The sequence below is a fragment of the Lepisosteus platostomus genome, chromosome 13 (genome assembly GCF_059453375.1).
Source record: "Lepisosteus platostomus isolate fLepPlt1 chromosome 13, fLepPlt1.hap1, whole genome shotgun sequence".
Lineage (NCBI taxonomy): Eukaryota > Metazoa > Chordata > Actinopteri > Semionotiformes > Lepisosteidae > Lepisosteus > Lepisosteus platostomus.
The window spans coordinates 35895093-35917976 of record NC_142623.1 but is presented as its reverse complement, the minus strand read 5'-3'; the positions used below and the strand labels follow the sequence as shown (position 1 = coordinate 35917976).

General features: G+C 40.5%; 3 protein-coding genes across 9 annotated transcripts in view; all 3 read right to left on the bottom strand.

Annotated features, from left to right (window-relative positions):
- The window catches only part of LOC148650534 (protocadherin gamma-C5-like), a 216054-nt gene that overhangs the window by 182796 nt on the left and 10374 nt on the right, over nt 1-22884 (bottom strand). The window contains exon 1 of one of the 7 annotated variants that reach the window (XM_088604451.1): nt 19674-22260. The exons of 3 other annotated variants lie outside the window; for them this stretch is intronic. In XM_088604451.1, coding sequence (XP_088460577.1) covers nt 19674-22079 — 2406 coding nt within the window. In that variant the 5' untranslated portion in view covers nt 22080-22260. Of the gene's footprint in view, nt 1-8520; nt 11118-12164; nt 14731-15938; nt 18514-19673; nt 22261-22884 lie in introns of those variants that run through there. 3 more of the 7 variants (XM_088604448.1, XM_088604441.1, XM_088604440.1) reach the window with 3 other exon arrangements.
- LOC148650536 (protocadherin gamma-B1-like) lies at nt 256-2553 on the bottom strand. Its single transcript, XM_088604488.1, has 2 exons — nt 1735-2553; nt 256-430 (listed from the first exon to the last, which is right to left on the bottom strand). Exons 1-2 carry the CDS (start codon nt 2551-2553, stop codon nt 395-397), a joined length of 855 nt encoding a protein of 284 aa, XP_088460614.1. The 3' UTR covers nt 256-394.
- LOC148650535 (protocadherin beta-15-like) lies at nt 2556-6810 on the bottom strand. The gene is made up of 2 exons (XM_088604485.1): nt 4251-6810; nt 2556-2636 (listed from the first exon to the last, which is right to left on the bottom strand). Exons 1-2 carry the CDS (start codon nt 6651-6653, stop codon nt 2556-2558), a joined length of 2484 nt encoding a protein of 827 aa, XP_088460611.1. The 5' UTR covers nt 6654-6810.

Sequence of the window (22884 nt, the reverse complement as noted above, 5' to 3'; positions counted from 1 at the left end):
CTGACTCAGTATATACTACTGTACCTTTTATTTAGTAAGAAATTGTAGGACTATCAAAAAGTAAAGAACCACGAATTCAACATTAAATGTTCTGAAATTATCGATAACAAAAGAAACGGTTACATAAGTGAAGCTAATGTTTCCTACCTGACATGCCACTTCAGTTCCATCATTTATCATCCCTTTCCCATCTCCCTCTTCGTTTCCCTTCATTTTGATTGCATAATCAACGGGTAAAGTGTTCTCAGTGTAAGAGCTGACGAACTTGAAGTCGCTCGTGGCAGAGCCCGTTGTTAAGAAAGCGTCATAGTTGTAAGAATGACGCAGAGTTCCAGAGCCCTCGACTTCCGCATAGTTGGGTGGGAAAAACGCACCGGGAATGGCGACTGCACTGTCAAGAAACATCCTGGGCTTTCCTCCACTGCAAAACCTGACCGCCAGAATAATTGTAATGAAAATCAGAAAAAGAAAAGAAACTGCAGCCAGAGCGATAATCAAATACACTGTTAATTTTGAATTGCTGTTCTCGGCGGGTAAATCTCTCATTTCATGTAATTCTGCCAAGCTATCTGAAATGATTAAATAAACAGAGCACGTAGTAGAATAAGAGGGTTGTCCATTATCCTTCACCAGGATGACGAGGTTTTGCTTCACTGCGTCAGATTCATAAAGATCACGTTTTATCCTGATTTCTCCATTGTGCAGATCAATAACGAAAAGTCCCGGATCCGTAGATTTCACTATCTGATATGACAGCCACGCGTTTTGTCCAGAGTCGGCATCGACTGCGATTACCTTGGACACTAGGGACCCCACATTAGCAGTTTTGGGGACCAAGTCAGTCATAAAAGAGGTCCCCGACTGAACAGGGTATAATATCTGTGGAGGATTATCGTTTAGATCTGTAATGAAGACACTCAAAGTTACATTGCTGCTTAGCTGTGGTGAACCATTGTCCTGGGCAACTATTTTAACTTTGAAGTCTCTGAACTGCTCATAATCAAATGACCTGACAGCATGTATCACCCCACTGTCCCGGTTAATTGATAAAAAAGAAGTTACTGGCATCCCGTTGACCTCACTGGGAAATATTGAATAGGAGACTGTACCGTTCTGATTCCAGTCCGGATCTATAGCTATAACAGAGCAAATGGAAGACCCTGGGATATTATTCTCCGAAACATAAGCAACGTATGATTGTTGATTGAATGTCGGATGATTGTCATTAACATCAGAAACTGAAAACTGAAGCATCTTAAAAGAAGAAAGAGACAAGGTTCCCTCGTCGGTTGCAGTAATTGTGATATTGTATTCTGAAACGGTTTCACGGTCCAGTTCCGTTTCAGTAACCAAAGAATAATAATTTTTAATTGATGGGACTAGTCTGAACGGAATATGTTGAGGAATCGAACATGTAACCTTGCTGTTTTCCTCAGAGTCCCGGTCTTGTACATTTATAATAGCAACTTCTGTGCCAGGTGAAACGTTTTCGGGAATTGGATTGATCAGAGATTTTATATAAATAACTGGAGGATTGTCATTTAAGTCAGTAATTTGAATAATGACTTTGCTTTGTGAGGCCAGTCCAGCTCCGTCTTTGGCTTGAATGCGAATTTCAAAGACTGAACTCTCTTCAAAATCAATCGGTCCTTTCACAAAAATCTCTCCCGTTCTGCGATCAATCCGAAATAATTGTTTAGCTTTGTCAGAGATATGACTGAATGCATAAATTACCTCTCCATTTGCGCCCTCGTCTTTATCCGTGGCACTAACTCTCACAACAAATGTGTCTTCTGGTGAATTTTCGGTGAGACTGACTTTATAGACGGCCTGTGTAAACACGGGGACATTGTCATTTGAATCTAACACAGTAACTTGTATAACCGCAGTACCAGACTTCTGAGGATTACCTCCGTCTACAGCAGTCAGCAACAAAGACAGTTCGTGCTGCTTTTCTCGATCCAATTCAGTCTCCAATACGATTTCGCCGTATTTACCTCCGTCAGGGCTAGACTGAACAGCTAAAACGAAATGATCATTTGAACTAAGTACATAACTCTGCAGCGAATTGATTCCAATGTCTGAATCGTGGGCCTCATCCACAGGAAAACGAGTTCCTTTGACGGCCGATTCCCTTATTTCCAGTTTTATAGTGTCCATAGGAAATTTTGGTGCATTGTCATTTATGTCTTGAATTTCGACTACAATACGATGCAGCTCCAAAGGATTTTCTAGGACAAACTCAAAATCTAGAGCACATGAAGCCTTTTGTCCACACAGCTCTTCCCTGTCTATCCTTTCATTCACAAGCAAATCTCCTGTATCCATGCTAATATCACAGTACCTTTTGCCTCCTTGAAAATCTATGCGGGGTTTCCGAGCTGCGGCTTTTTTGCTATCCAGTCCCAGATCTTGAGCTAGACTTCCAATAAGAGATCCGATTTTCATTTCCTCCGGTACAGAGTATCTAACGTCAGCAAGAGACCCGAGCACGGCCACAAAAGACAAGATGAAACAATGTACCTGCCAGGAACCGAAGACTTTATATTCCATCCCTACTCCTTGTCGACTCTCCTTTTTCTATTGTATTCCTTTTCGGATTTTCGGCACGATTCGTCGCTTTTGCGGTCTTCAGACTTCAGTTTTACGCGATGACAGAACGAATAAGGAAAACGGGTAAGAAGCTTAGAGGAACTATGGTGATGTGAGCCCTGTGCTTTGGTGTGGTGTAACTAGGAGTTTTTGAGTTCTGGTGCCTGCTTGGTAAATAGTGACACAGTGCGTTATAATCGAGAATTGCGTCCTTATATGTGAAATAAATTATTCTGCCATTATATTTATCACTAACTGATGTGTCTTTTTAGGATTTTAAAGTTTTAGAACAACCGGGTGCATTAAATAATAAGGTCTCATAAGTTCCGAAACTTCTTAGGACATTATTAATAATAATAATAATTTAAAACGGCTTGTTTCACATTGTAAAGCACATTTAAAGCGCCTCACACATGCACACTAATCGACTGTTTTAGGGTCACATTGCTTATTCGTATACTCATAATTCAAATTATTTAATATCGCGAACATTAAAGCGTAACTTAAAATGCACAAATCGATTAATAACGAAATTCAGCAATTCAGGTGCAAAAAAAGAAATAGGCTCCACGCAATATTTATTTCCGATAATCTCGTACAAATCTTGAAAAAATAGCTCAATTAGAAAAAAACAGCTTTTTGTCAAAAACAAGAGGTTATTTATTATGTACTGTATGTATTCAATCCCAGTGACCGGAGAAAGATATCCTCTACGTTTGCATATTGTAGTCTTGTCTTTATAGTTCAAACTCCCACAGAGTGAACAGCAACAAAGGATATCTTATTAAATAGTGAAATACTCAAATGGAATGTATTTAAATTGATTTCTTTAACTTCAAAAAGAAATTCAACTGTAAACATTTTACATATTATATGCAATCCCACCTTCTGTTCAGTACGCACAAAGCGATCAAACTCTCGTTATCTCTCAGTTCTTAGATACTATACACAATCTTGTTTACGTTGTACGTGTACACTATACTGTACACTTACAATCTTGTTTACGTTGCCCCCGAGTTTCTCTTCCAGTATGTGCTTTTTTTATTGTTATTTTCTTAAATTAGTTTGTTTTTTACATTACTGTAGCTTCGCAATCGTTCCTTGACGCATGCATGCATGTACGTTTTATACAGTAAACTCTATGTCGCCGCCCGGATAATGAAGTCTGTAAGCGAAGCATAATAATGCACACAGTACATAATGCCAAACCTACCTTATTGACCTTACGCACGATCCAGCTACAGTGTAAGTTACAACAAATTTCTGACAACACAGAACAAAACTGATTTAAGATTGCAAAACAACTGACTTGTAAATCCATAACAGTACACAGACAAAGGTGAGAAGCGATCGCAATAAAGATCTCAGATATCTTTAAAACGTAGCTTTAAAAGTTTCATTCCTTTTGTTTCCTCATAAACAAAAAAGATCGTTTAAAAAAGGAATCACAAATAGGGAGAATTATTGAATTCCATACAAAATAAATGTAAACGAGCAATTTGTGATACAGCGAATCAATGCTCCATGCCGATTTATAACGATACGTTTAATTATTGACGTATCACATTACGAAAATGAATAATAAAAGAGTACATTTTAACATATTAGTGGAGACATAACCTGTAAATACACAATACAAAAAATAAAAGGATAACTACCTGTAATGACTCTTCAGTTCCATTCTGCACATCCAGCTCAGGGGATTCATTTTTATTTATTTTACAATCTGCAGGCAACGTGTTCTCATTGTATGATCTGACGAACTTGAAGTCGCTTGTGCTGGAGCCGGTTGTTAAGAAAGCGTCATAGTTGTATGAATGACGCAGCGTTCCCGTCCCCACAACGTCTGCATAGCTGGTTGGGAAATATGCGCTGGGGATAGCAACTGCACCGTCCAGCAACAACCTGCGTTTTCCCCTTTGACAAAATCTGACTGCAATGATTACTACAATAAAAGTGAGGAAAAAGAATGAAACTGCAGCCAATGAAATAATCAAAATTACTGTCAAGTGCGTATTGTTCTCCCGAGTGGATATATCTTTCAGTTCTGGCACATCAGCCAAATTATCTGAAATTAATAAATAAACAGAACATGTTGTCGAATGAGAGGGTTGTCCATTGTCCTTCACCAGGATGACGAGGTTTTGCTTCATTGCGTCAGAATCAGAAATATCTCGCTTTGCCCTGATTTCTCCATTGTGGAGACCAATAGTGAAAAGTCCCGGATCCGTCGATTTCACTATCTGATATGACAGCCACGCGTTTTGTCCAGAATCTGCATCGACAGCGATCACCTTGGAAACCAGAGAGCCCGCGCGGGCTGCTTTGGGGACAACCTCAGTCATGAAAGAGCTCCCCGACTGAACAGGGTACAATATCTGAGGAGAATTATCGTTTTGATCCGTTACAAAAACACTCACAGTCACATTGCTGCTTAGCTGTGGAGAACCACTGTCTTTGGCAACAACGTGTACTTTGAAGTTTCTCAGCTTCTCGTAGTCAAATGGTTTGACAGCGTGTATCACACCATTGTCTCTATTAATAGATAAAAGTGATGCTACAGGCGCCCCATTTATGTCTTCAGACATCAAGGAGTATGAAACAGTGCCATTCTGTAGCCAGTCGGGGTCACTTGCAATAATAGAACATATGGATATTCCTGGAGTGTTATTTTCAGTCACAAACGTACTGTACGATTGTTGACTAAAAATCGGCGCATTGTCATTTGTATCTGAAATACGTAACTGTAAGGTTTTTGAAGAGGAAAGTGGAGGGATACCCTCGTCTGTAACGGTAATTGTAATGTTGTATTCTGAAACGTCTTCACGATCTAGTATGCCTTCAGTTACCAAGGAGTAATAATTTTTAATAGAGGGTTTTAATCTGAATGGTGCGTTTTCCTGAATGGAGCAACTAACTTTACTATTGGTGCCAGAGTCTTTGTCTTGTATATTTATGATAGCTACTTCCGTGCCGGATGGAGAGTTCTCGGGAATAGGAGTGTTCAGAGATTTAATCAATACTGCTGGTGCGTTGTCATTTATGTCAGTAATGTGAACAAGCACTTTGCAATGTGCTGCCTGTCCAGCTCCATCTTCTGCTCTAATGCGAAATTCAAAGAATGGGGCCTCTTCAAAATCTATAGGTCCTGTCACTTTAATTTCTCCTGTTATGTTATCAATAGTGAAGGTATTTTTAGCTTTGTCTGGTACGTGAGTAAATTCATATGTTACTTCACCATATGGGCCCTCGTCTTTATCGTTTGCAGTTACCTGGACTACAACTGTATCCAACGGAGCGTTTTCATCCAGACTGACTTTATAGACGGCCTGTGTAAACACGGGCACATTGTCATTGGCGTCCAGCACGGTGACTTGGATAACTGCAGTACCAGATCGCTGTGGTGTGCCTCCATCATATGCAGTCAGGATTAAGGAAACCTCTGCCTGCTTTTCACGATCCAGTTCGTTTTCTAAAACTATCTCACAGTATTTACCCCTGTCCGCGCTCGTGTGTACAGCCAGAACAAAATGGTCATTTGCGGCCAGCGCGTAGCTCTTCACCGAATTGATTCCTATATCTGAATCGTGGGCCTCATCAACCGAGAAGCGAGCTCCTCTGAATGCAGATTCGCTTATCTCCCGTTTTAAAACATCTCTGGGAAAAACGGGTGAGTTATCGTTAATGTCTTGAATTTCCAGTATTATACGATGCAATTCGAAAGGATTTTCAAGAAACAGCTCAAAATTCAGAGCACACGAAGGCCTTTGCCCGCAAAGTTGCTCCCTGTCTATCCTTTCATTCACAATCAGTTCGCCGGTTTCCAGTTTGATATCGCAATACCGTCTACTCTCTTGAAAATCAATGCGGGCTCTCCGAGCTCTCAAAGCTTCAACATTGAGTCCCAGATCCTCTGTAAGCTTTCCGATCACGAATCCGCGCTTCATTTCCTCCAGAACAGAGTAGCTAATATCTCCTAAACATAGCTGAATGATAACAGTAAAGAAGGCAAGACCGTATACCTGCTGTGGTAGGAAGTCCCTTTTGTTTTTCATCTTCATCTCCAGGTTTGTTGCTCTTCTCTATAACTGCCCTTCTATTTTATTCATGGATTGTTCTCCTTTATTTTCGAGCGAATACTTTTTTTCCAGCAAACACAAAGAAAGAGAATAAACCCAGCCGTCTCACCGACTTAAAATGATTACTATCCGGCCGAGCGCTTACGAACGGAGAAGTGGGAGGATTTTCATTTTTATCTCCCTTGTTGTTAAATAGCGACACGTTGCGTTGCACTTGAAAACAGCAGACAATCTGTGCTGTTCAACTCCACTCTAACATGACACACAGCGCGGGAGATAATATTTCACACGGCTGGCGGAAACACTTAACAGGGCATGTGGTTTTACCCCTCTGAAAATACGCTTCATTCGTAAAAACAATGTACGAATTACCCTCCTATGAAATATTGTTTATTGTTTTGAAACATCCATACCTGTTTATTTCCCAAACATGCCAACATATAAAAATACAGACAATACAATGTAAATCAATATCCTGTTGTACAGCTTTGACTGGTTCAGTATAGAAGCATATTAAAATCAGTATATCGGTATACTCTGTATATCTCTGTTATAAGACTTAACAGGGTTGCAGGTTATCGCCCTTTGGCGTGTATTTGTATTTCCTAACGGAATACGCCGAGTTACTGAACAGGACAGCAACATCAAAGCTTGACTATACCTTTCGTGTTCAAACAGGAAATTAGGCATTTTTTGTTAAAAACAAAACAAAAAGCACACTTAACCCTCCATCTACTCTTTTCAGTAACTGCTTTACGCTTACATTGTATCAGTGCGCCTGATCCCAGTGTGGGAGATACAGAACGAAAGCGGGATGCCATTCAACAGGACGCTAGCCCGACGCAGGGCACACATACTGTACATCAGTCACACCGGTGCAAACGGGCCGCATTCCAGAGACGCCAGTTAACCAAAACACCCTGTCTTTGGCCTGGGAGAGAAAACCGGACCACTCCTAAATGAGCAAACTCCGACACGGGGAGAAACGGCAGACACAAACAAAAGGCGTTCCAGGCCGAAATAGACGCCTGGACCCAGCTGTGAAGCGGCACAACCCAAACTACCACGCAACCCTGCCGCCCAACAGAAAGAAAAAAAACCACGGAGAAAGCTAATACCGCAAAATGAGAATAAAACCATCATAATACTTTGCGAAAGCAGCACCGTTCTTGTATATACTTTGAGGAAATCTGATTCTTAGCCCAATCTCCAGCACACTGTCAAATGCAATGACTTCCTCTTTCAGAAGACTGGCAGTTAGGCAGCAAAAAACTAGTACATTATGACTAAGCTATGAATAAAGCTTCTGTTGTTGGAAATATACGATAATTTCTGACTCCTGTCTGCACCTACTAGAACACCGAACCTTATGTACTGTACAGCTTTCATTGTTCTATTTAGTAAATATTTGAAAACAAACTTATTTTCATTTGAAATTACAGGCTCGCTGTCCCTTTCTTGTATATTACTTTCTTTAGTACCAAAACAGAGACACGTGTTAAGGTTCTCTAACAGTATATTTTCACTAAAATATGTGACTAAATTAATTTACAACTAAAAAGGTCCGATATATGAAATAAAGTATTGTTAACGGTAGTAATAGTTGTAGTAATATGAGAAATAAGAAGAAAAAGCATTAGGAAATCCAGTAATAATTACAAATCAAAAAGTACAGACGATAAAAACATTAAATGACGCATTGAATTTACTTAATATTACATACGATACATTTTGAACTGATTATTACAGTAAACAGCTTATTCATAAAGAACTCTGGGTAACTTTATTAAATACTGTTCCTCGATTTAAAAAATCAATGTGCATAATAAACAAAATGAAAGATAAATACCTGTGACGATTCTTCTGATAGGTTTCCAGAATTACATTGCTGTTCATTCGGTATCTTTTCACCTGTTTTGTAAGTTTGCTCAACCGGTAAAGTGTTCTCATTGTAAGTCCTGGCGAATTTGAAGTCGCTCGTGGCAGAGCCTGTTGTTAAGAAAGCGTCATAGTTGTAAGAATGACGCAGAGTTCCAGAACCCTCGACTTCCGCATAGTTGGGTGGGAAAAACGCACCGGGAATGGCGACTGCACTGTCAAGAAACATCCTGGGCTTCTCTCCCCGGCAAAATCTGACCGCCAGAATAATTGTAATGAAAATAAAAAAAAGGGATGTAACTGCAGCCAGAGCGATAATCAAATACGTAGTTGTGTTTGACATTTTCTCTGAGTGGGTATTGAGATTATTCAGTTCTGAATTAAAGTCTAACACGTCATCAGAAATCAATAAATTCATAACACACGTGGACGAATGAGGGGGTTGTCCATTGTCCTTCACCAACACAACAACGTTCTGCTTTATTTGATCAGACTCAGAGATATCCCGCTGTGTCCTAATTTCACCATTGTTGAGACCAATGCTGAAAAGTCCGGGGTCAGTCGATTTCACTATCTGATATGACAGCCACGCGTTTTGTCCAGAGTCGGCGTCCACTGCTATTACTTTGGAAACCAGGGATCTCGCTTGGGCAGATCTAGGTACCATTTCAGTCATAAAAGAGTTTCCTGACAGACTGGGATATAAAATCTGAGGAGAATTGTCATTCTGATCTGAAATGAAAACAGTCACAAATACATTGCTGCTGAGCTGCGGTGAACCATTATCTTTGGCTTCAACTTGTACATTGAAGTCTCTGAACTGTTCATAATCAAATGATCTGACAGCGTGTATCACCCCAGTGTCTCGGTTAATAGATACAAACGAGGATATCGGCAGTCCATTCAGCTCGCCGGGTATCAAAAAATACGAGACAGTCCCGTTTTGTTTCCAGTCGCTGTCTTTTGCCATAACAGAACAAATTGAAGAACCAGGAGTGTTATTTTCAGTAACAAAGGCGCTGTATGATCGCCGATCAAATTCCGGAGGATTGTCATTCACATCGGAAATTGTTATTTGTAGGGTTTGAGAAGCTGAAAGGGGGGGTGAACCCTCGTCAGTGACAACAATTGTGATGTTGTATTCTGAAACGGCCTCTCGGTCCAGATGCTCATCAGTTAACAAGGAGAAATAATTTTTAACTGAAGGCTTTAACTTAAAAGGGACGTTCTGCTGAATGGAACATTGAGTCTTGCTGTTGCTCCCAGAGTCCTTGTCTTGAATGTTTATGATGGCTACCTCTGTACCAGGTGGAGAGTTTTCAGCAATAGGTGTGTTCAGAGATTTAATCATTATTACTGGAGCGTTGTCGTTCACATCGCCAACTTCCACGAGAACTTTGCAATGAGCTGCCTGTCCGGCTCCGTCTTTGGCTTTGATACGGATTTCAAAAAAGGAAGATTCCTCAAAATCTAAAGGTCCTTTCACCTTAATTTCACCGCTAATCGGATCTATTCCAAACACAGTTTTATCTTTGTCTGAAATGTGGCTAATTTCATATGTTACTTCCCCGTTTGCGCCCTCGTCTTCATCGTTCGCAGTTACTTGGATTACAACTGTATCCAAGGGAGCGTTTTCATCCAGACTGACTTTATAGACGGCCTGTGTAAACACGGGCACATTGTCATTGGCGTCCAGCACGGTGACTTGGATAACTGCAGTACCAGAGCGCTGTGGTGTGCCTCCATCGTATGCAGTCAGGGTTAAGGAAAGCTCTGCCTGCTTTTCGCGGTCCAGTTCATTTTCTAATACTATCTCGCAGTATTTACCCCTGTCCGCGCTCGTGTGTACAGCCAGAACAAAATGTTCATTTGCGGCCAGCGCGTAGCTTTTCACCGAATTGATTCCTATATCTGAGTCGTGGGCCTCATCGACTGAGAAGCGAGCTCCTCTGACTGCTGATTCTCCTATTTCCAGCTTCATAAAATCATTGGGAAATGCCGGTGCGTTGTCATTGATATCTTGAATTTCCACCACAACACGATGTAATTCCAAGGGATATTCGAGAAATAATTCAAAATTCAGAGCACACGAAGGCCTTTGACCGCACATCTCTTCCCTATCTATCCTTTCATTCACGATTAATTCACCCGTTTCCATTCTGATATCACAATACTGTCTACTCCGTTGAAAATCTAAGCGAGCTTTCCGAGCAGATAGTTGTTTAAGATCGAGACCCAGATCCTGTGCAAGTCTTCCAATCACGGCACCGCGTTTCATTTCCTCTGGAACAGAGTAACTAACATCTCCCGTACTGAAGTGAGCCATAACAACAAGGAAGGAGAAACAGCGTACCTGCCATAATACGGAGATCCCTTGTTTTGCCATTCCGTTTTCTAGGCCGACTGGATAAATTCCTGTCAAATGTTATCTTTGTATCCGTCACAACTGGATTTCATGCGCAATTACCTGATATTTAGAAGGATAACGACCTTACTTCAGATGACACAAAGAAGAAAGCAATCTCAGCGCTTCTCAAACTAGAATAAGAGGAGCAGCTACTAAAACACAGCTTTGAATAAAGGGAACAGTGGGAGTATTAGTAAGTTGAAATGTCCAGCTGGTGAACAGCGACACATCGTGTTTTAAGAGAAAAAGTATCACAATTTGCCGATGTGCAATGCTTGGCACTCATGTAAGAGATGCATGTACTGTAGCAGTAGAGTTTCATAACATGCATAACTGGAGAACGGAACTGAAATATGTCACAGAATTGGTTCAAATGGGTAACAACGTCAGAGTGCGGACTACAAAGAAGCTAGCAGAGCCTAATTAGTTGAAAGGTTGACGCAAAACTCAACATTACAGTTGTTCAACGGCTTTGTTTTCTCTTTCTTTTGCTCTGTGTGGATTTAATCTCTTCTTATAATTTATAATGTATGCCTTGGGTTGCTATATAGAACCATGCCTCATTTGAAAAGGTTGAAAACAGTTGTACTACATATAAAAAATATGATGTGTTTTCGTATGTACATGCATATGCATATACATGTATATCCATCTTATATCTATTCCGAATGCACAGTGCGAGTTTTAAAATATATTTCATTTCGTGTCTTTTATACACCTAATTATATTTTCTAAAATTAATACTTTAATCTGTTACATTTTAACTGTTTCAAGACTCTGCGGATTACGTTTATTTCCAAAATTTTCATCTTATTCTTTGAGAGACACAAATAAAATAACTAGCCGCTAAAGTTGCCACTGTGATGAGAGACTGTCTTCAAAACACAAAAAGTGTGCACAGAAAATTAAGTATTGAGAGAAAATGGTAAAATACAGAAATAAACAATCTCAAGATCAATCGACGCGAAAATGGTGGATTTTCAGCGTTTTCCTATGAAATAATATTAAACATAATAACAAATCTGAAGATCGAAAATAATCAGAAACACTGGAAAGGCAGGTAAACCGCATTTAAGACTTCCAATGGCACAAATGTAAATAGACAACGTTATAACATAAAAACAACTTTCTGCAGTTACCCTTCGTGAAAAACACATGGCTAAATATGTACACGGTAGCCGCAAAATATATAAAGAATACGTGCTTACCTCGACTGATTCATTTGATTCGCATCCAGTTCTACCTTCCGGGTCCATCGGTGAGTCTTCTGTAATTCTGCTTGGCTTGTCAACTGGTAAAGTGTGCTCATTGTAAGACTTCACGAACTTGAAGTCGCTCGTGGCAGAGCCCGTTGTTAAGAAGGCGTCATAGTTGTAAGAATGACGCAGAGTTCCAGAACCCTCGACTTCCGCATAGTTGGGTGGGAAAAACGCACCGGGAATGGCGACTGCACTGTCAAGAAACATCCTGGGCTTTCCTCCGCGGCAAAACCTGACTGCCAGTATACTTATTATAAAGAAAAGGAAAAGGAAAGAAACTGCAGCCAATGCGATAACCAAATATGCGGTCATGTTCGAAACATTCTCGGATTCTGTACTGTGACCTTTTATTTCTGAAGTGTAATCCAATATATTATCAGAAATAAGTAAATTCACAGCACACGTCGAAGAAAGAGAAGGTTTTCCATTGTCCTTCACCAAGATAACAAGGTTTTGCTTCATGGCATCAGAATCAGAAATGTCCCGCAGTGTCCTGATTTCTCCATTGTGGAGACCAATAGTGAAAAGTCCCGGATCAGTCGACTTCAATATCTGATATGAGAGCCACGCGTTTTGTCCAGAGTCGGCGTCCACGGCTATTACTTTGGAAACCAGAGACCTCGCGTGAGCAAATCTGGGAACCATCTCCGTAATAAAAGTTTTTCCTGATTGAACAGGATACAAAATCTGTGGAGAATTATCATTCTGATCTGATATAAATATACTCACAGTAACGTTGTTACTGAGCTGTGGAGAGCCGTTGTCTTTGGCTATAACCTGCAATTTGAACTCTCTGAACTGCTCATAATCAAATGATCTGAGCGCATGTATCACCCCAGTGTCTCGGTTAATGGACACTAGGGAGGAAGTCGGCAGGCCACTGACTTCACTGGGAAATAGAAAATAGGAAACACTGCCGTTCTGTTTCCAGTCACTGTCTCTTGCCCTTACAGCACAAATGGACGAGCCAGGAGTGTTATTCTCACTGACAAAAGCACTGTACGATGCCTGATCAAATACTGGTGGATTGTCATTCACATCTGAAATTGAGATCTGTAAGGCTTTGGAATCAGAAAGAGGCGGCGAGCCCTCGTCTGTAACGATAATTGTGAAGTTGTATTCTGAAACTACTTCACGATCCAGTTCCCCTTCAGTCACCAAGGAGTAAAAATTTTTAACAGAAGGTATTAACTTGAAAGGAACGTCTTGTTGAATGGAGCACACGACTTTATTGTTGATATCAGAGTCTTTGTCTTGAATGTTTATGATGGCAACCTCTGTACCGGGTGGCGAGTTTTCAGCAATAGGTGTGTTCAAAGAATTGATAAACATTTTTGGAGCATTATCGTTTACATCTCCAACTTCCACGAGAACTTTGCAATGAGCTGCCTGCCCAGCTCCGTCTTTGGCTTTGATACGGATTTCAAAAAAGGAAGATTCCTCAAAATCTAAAGGTCCTTTCACCTTAATTTCACCGCTAATCGGATCTATACCAAACAAAGTTTTGTCTTTGCCTGAAATGTGGCTAATTTCATATGTTACTTCCCCATTTGCTCCCTCGTCTTCATCGTTTGCAGTTACTTGGACTACAACTGTATCCAAGGGAGCGTTTTCATCCAGACTGACTTTATAGACGGCCTGTGTAAACACGGGCACATTGTCATTGGCGTCCAGCACGATGACTTGGATAACTGCAGTACCAGAGCGCTGTGGTGTGCCCCCATCGTACGCAGTCAGGGTTAAGGAAAGCTCTGCCTGCTTTTCACGGTCCAGTTCATTTTCTAATACTATCTCACAGTATTTACCCCTGTCCGCGCTCGTGTGTACAGCCAGAACAAAATGGTCATTTGCGGCCAGCGCGTAACTCTTCAATGAATTGATTCCTATATCGGGGTCGTGGGCCTCATCGACTGAGAAGCGAGCTCCTCTATCTGCTGATTCTCTTATTTCTAGTTTCATAAAATCATTGGGAAATGCCGGTGCGTTGTCATTGATATCCTGAATTTCCACAATAATACGATGTAATTCCAAAGGCGTTTCAAGTAAAAGTTCAAAATTTAAAGCACAAGATGGCCTTTGCCCGCAAAGCTCTTCCCTGTCTATTCGTTCATTCACAATCAGTTCACCGGTTTCCATTTTGATATCGCAATACCGTGTGCTGTCCTGTAAGTGTATTCTTGCTCTGCGGGCTGACAGCTGTTTAATATCCAGCCCCAGATCTTGCGTAAGTCTCCCGATAACAGACCCGCGTTTCATTTCCTCTGGAACTGAGTAATGAATATCGCCTAAACATTCGCCAAACATTACAATGAAGAAGCAGAAACAATGTACCTGCCATGAATCAGAACTCCCTTTGTATTTCATCCTCGTTGTGTGACAAGTTGGACAAATGAATGTCCTACAGCCCCGTTCGTTTCTCCAGAGCTGATATTCTCGAGCAAATCCTTTCGATGTTGCAAGATGGAGTATTTCACCAGACGCAAACAAGCCCAAAACAAGTAAATGCTTTACAAAACTGAAATCTAACGGGAAGCCACCAGCTGACTGATTTTACGCACTGAAACGGTGGGAGTGATACTCATCTTAAAGCCCTGTGTGGTGAACAGCGACACACTGCGTTTTTATTAGAAAACTCTCAATACTTAATTCTGAGCAATTACTGTACCCTCACATGTGGATGAGCTACAGCGCAGTGCGTTCGTCGAGCAATATCCTCAATGACTCGTGATTGTTTTACTCTACCATTATTTATTTTTTCCTAATGTAAGTGCTACCACAGTTTTTTTTTTTAACTTAAAGTTCTTAGAAATATTCTAAGGGTAATGCCAGGCTGAAACGAAAAATGAACGAGTGACACATCCAGCGTTTAACCTGTGGAGGCCTGTAATATATTCCTTTCATTTTCAGATGTGGAATTAAAATTCCACTATTTTCATTTTGTAATAACACACGAACACTACTTCAAATTCTCTCTATATATAGCAAAAATAAATATAATATATGAGATATAAAGATTATATATAGCTCATATGAATGGAATCATTTATCATTTAAACTGAAGAAACAAAATCAGTCATACAGCTAAATTATGTAACCATTAACCATTGTCGTATTATATATTTTCACAATAGCATCATTTTGGATTTATTTTAAATTCTATATGGATATATTTTTTAAATGTATCTACCAAAACCTATTAAATTGTTTTTAATACAGTTCTACTACTTCTTATCCCTATAACCTAATGGCAATTTAAGTGTTTAACTTCCTTGCATGTTTCATAGCATAAACGTCTCATTCGTGTTTATGGCACAAACCCTTAAATAGGAGATGCAAAACGTCCCTAAAACGCGAAACTGTCAATACAAAGTGAGGTCGTTTTTAAGACAGGTGAAATCCATACACTAAATCAATGTTTATCTTGAATACTGAAAACCCTCAAAACACTTTCCAATAAGGGGTTAAAATGACAACGTCTTTGCGATCTTGTATTCGCAAATGCACGAACAGGATTCAAGACAACTTCTCAGACACGACGAAGAAATAAATGGAAACACCACAACATCGGATAAATACGTTCTCCTTCTTACCTGTAATGGAATAAAAGGATATTAAATCCATCAAAGTGATGAAAACGAAAAATAACTTCAACTTTAAACATATAAACATAAAATGACAAAATAGCCAAATGTCTAGGATACTTTTAAAAATCATGATAAATACCTGACACGATTCATCTGTTTCCTTCACCATATTCTCTTCTCGGTCTTTGCTTGTTTGTTGATTAATCTGGTCAACGGGCAAAGTGTTCTCATTGTAAGATCTGGCGAACTTGAAGTCGCTCGTGGCAGAGCCCGTTGTTAAGAAAGCGTCATAGATATAAGAATGACGCAGAGTTTCAGAACCCTCGACTTCCGCATAGTTGGGTGGGAAAAACGCACCGGGAATGGCGACTGCACTGTCAAGAAACATCCTGGGCTTTTCTCCCCGGCAAAACCTGAGTGCCAGAATACTTATTATAAAGATAAGGAAAAGGAAAGAAACGACAGCCAATGCGATAACCAAATACGCGGTCATGTTCGAAACATTCTCGGATTCTGTACTGTGACCTTTCATTTCTGAAGTGTAATCCAATATATTATCAGAAATAAGCAAATTCACAACACATGTCGAAGAAAGAGATGGTTTTCCATTGTCCTTCACCAAGATAACAAGGTTTTGCTTCATGGCATCTGATTCAGAAATGTCCCGCTGTGTCCTGATTTCTCCATTGTGGAGACCAATAGTGAAAAGTCCCGGATCAGTCGACTTCAATATCTGATATGACAGCCACGCGTTTTGTCCACAGTCGGCGTCCACCGCTATTACTTTGGAAACCAGGGACCTCGCGTGAGCAAATCTGGGAACCATCTCCGTAATAAACGTTTTTCCTGATTGAACAGGATACAATATCTGTGGAGAATTATCATTCTGATCTGATATAAATATACTCACAGTAACGTTGTTACTGAGCTGTGGAGAGCCGTTGTCTTTGGCTATAACCTGCAATTTGAACTCTCTGAACTGTTCATAATCAAACGATCTGAGCGCATGTATCACCCCAGTGTCTCGGTTAATGGACACTAGGGAGGAAGTCGGCAGGCCACCGACTTCACTGGGAAACAGAAAATAGGAAACACTGCCGTTCTGTTTCCAGTCACTGTCTCTTGCCCTTACAGCACAAATGGACGAGCCAGGAGAGTTATTTTCACTGACAAAAGCACTGTACGATGCCTGATCAAATACTGGTGGATTGTCATTCACATCCGAAATTGAGATCTGTAAGGCTTTGGAATCAGAAAGAGGCGGCGAGCCCTCGTCTGTAACGATAATTGTGAAGTTGTATTCTGAAACTACTTCACGATCCAGTTCCCCTTCAGTCACCAAGGAATAGAAATTTTTAACAGAAGGTATTAACTTGAAAGGAACATCTTGTTCAATGGAGCACACGACTTTGTTATTGGTATCTGCATCCTTGTCTTCAATGTTTATGATCGCAACCTCTGTACCGGGTGGCGAGTTTTCAGCGATAGGTGTGTTCAATGAACTAATAAAAATAATTGGAGCGTTGTCATTTACATCTGAGATTTCCACAAGAACCTTACAATGAGCTCCCTGTCCGGCTCCGTCTTTGGCTTTGATACGGATTTCATAAAAGGAAGATTCCTCAAAATCTAAAGGTCCTTTCACTTTAATTTCACCGCTAACCGGATCTATTCTAAACAAAGTTTTATCTTTGCCAGAAATGTGGCTAATTTCATATGTTACTTCCCCATTTGCTCCTTCATCTTCATCGTTCGCAGTTACCTGGACTACAACTGTATCCAAGGGAGCGTTTTCATCCAGACTGACTTTATAGACGGCCTGTGTAAACACGGGGGCATTGTCATTGGCGTCCAGCACGGTGACTTGGATAACTGCAGTACCAGAGCGCTGTGGTGTGCCCCCATCGTATGCAGTCAGGATTAAGGAAAGCTCTGCCTGCTTTTCGCGGTCTAGTTCGTTTTCTAATACTATCTCGCAGTATTTACCCCCGTCAGCGCCCTTGTGTACAGCCAACACAAAATGGTCATTTGCGGCCAGCGCGTAGCTGTTCACCGAATTGATTCCTATGTCCGGGTCGTGGGCCTCATCAACTGAGAAGCGAGCTCCTCTATCTGCTGATTCTCCTATTTCCAGCTTCATGAAATCATTGGGAAATGCCGGTGCGTTGTCATTGATATCCTGAATTTCCACAATAATACGATGTAATTCCAAAGGCGCTTCAAGTAAAAGTTCAAAATGTAAAGCACAAGATGGCTTTTGGCCGCAAAGCTCTTCCCTGTCTATTCGTTCATTTACAATCAGTTCACCGGTTTCCATTTTGATATCACAATGCCGCCTGTTCTTTTGTAAGTGTATTCTTGCTCTGCGGGCTGATAGCTGTTTAATATCCAGCCCCAGATCTTGTGTAAGTCTTCCGATAACAGACCCGCGTTTCATTTCCTCTGGAACAGAGTAATGAATATCGCCTAAACACTCGCCAAAGATGACAATGAGGAAGCAGAAACAATATACCTGCCATGATTCAGAACTCCCTTTGTATTTCATCCTCGTTTTGCCACAGGTTTGGTGAATGCCTGTCCTATGGTCCTGTTCCTTTATCCAGAGCTGATACGCTCATGCAAATCCTTTCGATGTTGCAAGATGGAGTATTTCAGCAGACGCAAACAAGTCCAAAACAAGTACAAGTAAATGCTTTACAAAACTGAAATCTAACGGGAAGATACCAGCTGACTGACTTTACATACTGAAGCGGTGGGAGTGATACGCATTTGAAAGCCCTGTGTGGTGAACAGCGACGCACTGCGTTTTTATTAGAAACTCTCAATATTTAACACTGAGCAATACTTGTACCCTCAACATGTGGAAGAGCTACATCGCGGTGCATAATTTGTTGAACAAAATCCGCAGTGATTGTTTAATTGCGCTCATTTACGCATCTTAAGTGTTACACAAGTTTTTAAAAATAATTGTATATACTTAGGAACAACCGGGGGTTAATACCTAGTTGAATCTAAAAATTCAAGTGGAAACGCCAAACATTTTAAGCTTTACAGCCCGCTTATGCATGCTTTTCATTTTCAGGATTCGAATTAAAATTCGTCTTTCTCATCCTACCACGACACACCAACACAGTTACAAATTATATCCTATATATTGCAGATTTCTAGACGTATATAACGTACTGTATATACAGACCATACATAGACCATATGTATAAAATCGTGTATCATTTAAAAAAAACACTCAGATAATCCTATTGCGCGACCATCCACCGTGGTCGCATTGAATATTTTCACAAGAACGTCGATTGGATTTATTTCAAATACCCTGCAATTATATACAGTATATATATTAAACATCCGTAATCTATACAGGCCTGGTTTTAATATTTTTATTTCCTCTATACCCTAACGTCACTATAGGATTTATAATACCTCTCTGTTGGATAGTATAATCTACAATTTTTCCATCGTTGGTACAGCAAAAAGCATTAAAATGGGAGATGAGAAACGACACTAAAATCCTAAAATGTCCAGATGAAGTCAGATAGTTTTGAAGACATTAAATCAATATATATCTTGTATCCTGAAGCTGTAAAAGCACATTCCATAAAGGAATTAAAATGATCACGTCATTATACCAACTTGTATTTGCAAATAACCAAACGGTATTCATCACAACCTTTCTGACTCGACAGAGAAATAGGTAGAAACACCGGAACGTCGGATATTTACTTTCTCCTTACTAGTAGTGGAATACAGGAATGTTAAATCGATCAAAGTGATGGGAAAACTTTGATCACACGAACGTAAAAACACAAAATAGCCTACTGAATAGTTTAATTTTAAAAAATATATAAATCATGATAAATACCTGACACGATTCCTCTACGTCCTTAACCCGTTGCTCTTCTTGATCTTTGCTTGTGGGTTGATGAATCTGGTCAAGTGGTAAGGTACTCTCGTTGTACGATTTTATAAATTTGAAGTCGCTCGTGGCAGAGCCCGTTGTTAAGAAAGCGTCATAGTTGTAAGAATGACGCAGTGTTCCAGAACCCTCGACTTCCGCATAGTTGGGTGGGAAAAACGCACCGGGAATGGCGACGGCACTGTCAAGAAACATCCTGGGCTTCTCTCCCCGGCAAAACCTGACTGCCAGTATACTTATTATAAAGATAAGGAAAAGGAAAGAAACGACAGCCAATGCGATAACCAAATACGCGGTCATGTTCGAAACATTCTCGGATTCTGTACTGTGACCTTTTATTTCTGAAGTGTAATCCAATATATTATCAGAAATAAGTAAATTCACAACACATGTCGAAGAAAGAGAAGGTTTTCCATTGTCCTTCACCAAGATAACAAGGTTTTGCTTCATGGCATCTGATTCAGAAATGTCCCGCTGTGTCCTGATTTCTCCATTGTGGAGACCAATAGTGAAAAGTCCCGGATCAGTTGACTTCAATATCTGATATGAGAGCCACGCGTTTTGTCCAGAGTCGGCGTCCACCGCTATTACTTTGGAAACCAGGGACCTCGCGTGAGCAAATCTGGGAACCATCTCCGTAATAAAAGTTTTTCCTGATTGAACAGGATACAAAATCTGTGGAGAATTATCATTCTGATCTGATATAAATACACTCACAGTAACGTTGTTACTAAGCTGTGGAGAGCCGTTGTCTTTGGCTATAACCTTCAATTTGAACTCTCTGAACTGCTCATAATCAAATGATCTGAGCGCATGTATCACCCCAGTGTCTCGGTTAATGGACACTAGGGAGGAAGTCGGCAGGCCACTGACTTCACTGGGAAACAGAAAATAGGAAACACTGCCGTTCTGTTTCCAGTCACTGTCTCTTGCCCTTACAGCACAAATGGACGAGCCAGGAGAGTTATTTTCACTGACAAAAGCACTGTACGATGGCTGATCAAATACTGGTGGATTGTCATTCACATCCGAAATTGAGATCTGTAAGGCTTTGGAATCAGAAAGAGGCGGCGAGCCCTCGTCTGTAACGATAATTGTGAAGTTGTATTCTGAAACTACTTCACGATCCAGTTCCCCTTCAGTCACCAAGGTGTAGAAATTTTTAACAGAAGGTATTAACTTGAAAGGAACGTCTTGTTGAATGGAGCACACGACTTTATTGTTGATATCAGAGTCTTTGTCTTGAATGTTTATGATGGCAACCTCTGTACCGGGTGGCGAGTTTTCAGCAATAGGTGTGTTCAAAGAATTGATAAACATTTTTGGAGCATTATCGTTTACATCACCAACTTCCACGAGAACTTTGCAATGAGCTGCCTGCCCAGCTCCGTCTTTGGCTTTGATACGGATATCAAAAAAGGAAGATTCCTCAAAATCTAAAGGTCCTTTCACCTTAATTTCACCGCTAATCGGATCTATACCAAACAAAGTTTTGTCTTTGCCTGAAATGTGGCTAATTTCATATGTTACTTCCCCATTTGCTCCCTCGTCTTCATCGTTTGCAGTTACTTGGACTACAACTGTATCCAAGGGAGCGTTTTCATCCAGACTGACTTTATAGACGGCCTGTGTAAACACGGGCACATTGTCATTGGCGTCCAGCACGGTGACTTGGATAACTGCAGTACCAGAGCGCTGTGGTGTGCCCCCATCGTACGCAGTCAGGGTTAAGGAAAGCTCTGCCTGCTTTTCACGGTCCAGTTCATTTTCTAATACTATCTCACAGTATTTACCCCTGTCCGCGCTCGTGTGTACAGCCAGAACAAAATGGTCATTTGCGGCCAGCGCGTAGCTTTTCACCGAATTGATTCCTATGTCCGGGTCGTGGGCCTCATCCACTGAGAAGCGAGCTCCTCTAACTGCAGATTCTCCAATTTCCAAGTTTATTATATTACTGGAAAACGCCGGTGCGTTGTCATTGATATCCTGAATTTCCACAATAATACGATGTAATTCCAAAGGCGTTTCAAGTAAAAGTTCAAACTTTAAAGCACAAGATGGCCTTTGTTCGCAAAGCTCTTCCCTGTCTATTCGTTCATTCACAATCAGTTCACCGGTTTCCATTTTGATATCGCAATACCGTGTGCTGTCCTGTAAGTGTATTCTTGCTCTGCGGGCTGATAGCTGTTTAATATCCAGCCCCAGATCTTGCGTAAGTCTTCCAATAACAGACCCGTGTTTCATTTCCTCTGGAACTGAGTAATGAATATCGCCTAAACACGCGCCAAAGATGACAATGAAGAAGCAGAAACAATGTACCTGCCATGATTTAGAAACGCCTTTGTATCCCATCCCCGTTTATTGACGAGCTGGATAAATGCCTGTCTTATTCTCCTGTTCCTGTATCCACAGCCGATATTCCTGTGAAAATCCTTTCGACGCGGAGGGAAAAACTATATAAAAAACCTCAAACAAGAAATCAAGTCAAAGCCGAAGAAACTTGAAAAGAAATGAGCAGCGGCCAGCCGAGTGATTTTAAACACAAATGCAGTGGGAGCAGGAAGGAGTGCAAACCCCTGTGTGGTGAACAGCGACACACTGAGTTTTGCTAGAAAATTGTTCATCATTTAATTTTGTTCATTTCCTCTTTCCTCACATATGGTTATAGCGCAGGGTATTGATGACGGAAATGTGCTATACAACTGGACTGATTCATTTTTGTTATTTGTCTTAACAATTGATAAATCAGTGAATATTATATGTATACTGTATATATAAGTTTACCCCTAGAGAACTAGGTTAATGCCACGCTGGTAACCAGAACTAATGAAGAAGACACTCAGAATTAAACTTTTGTCTTTTCTGTATGTTAAGGGCATGGTTACACACTTGCTCACTCTTCTTTAAGTTATATACATATACACACACACACATTAGGGTCAGTATTCAACATATATTGATACATCGGCTTTATAAGCAGAATCATACATGCGTGAAAAAGAAAGAAAATCAATCATATATATATATAGATGTTTCCACCATGAATCATATTGAATTGTATATTTTTGAAAGAGTATCCCTATTAGATGTATTTCAACTGCCCTCTGTATATTGTGCATTTTCCTAAGCCAGGCGGCCTTCCTGTTATCCTTTTCTC

Coding starts and splice junctions, on each gene's coding strand:
- LOC148650536 (XM_088604488.1), bottom strand. CDS start 2,553: ATGGAATATAAAGTCTTCGGTTCCTGGCAGGTACATTGTTTCATCTTG. Junction 431..1,734: donor ACGAGGGCGCAAATGGAGAG/GTAATTTATGCA, acceptor TCTGGCGGTCAG/GTTTTGCAGTGGAGGAAAGC.
- LOC148650535 (XM_088604485.1), bottom strand. CDS start 6,653: ATGAAGATGAAAAACAAAAGGGACTTCCTACCACAGCAGGTATACGGT. Junction 2,637..4,250: donor GAACTGAAGAGTCATTACAG/GTAGTTATCCTT, acceptor GTAAAACTGAAG/TCTGAAGACCGCAAAAGCGA.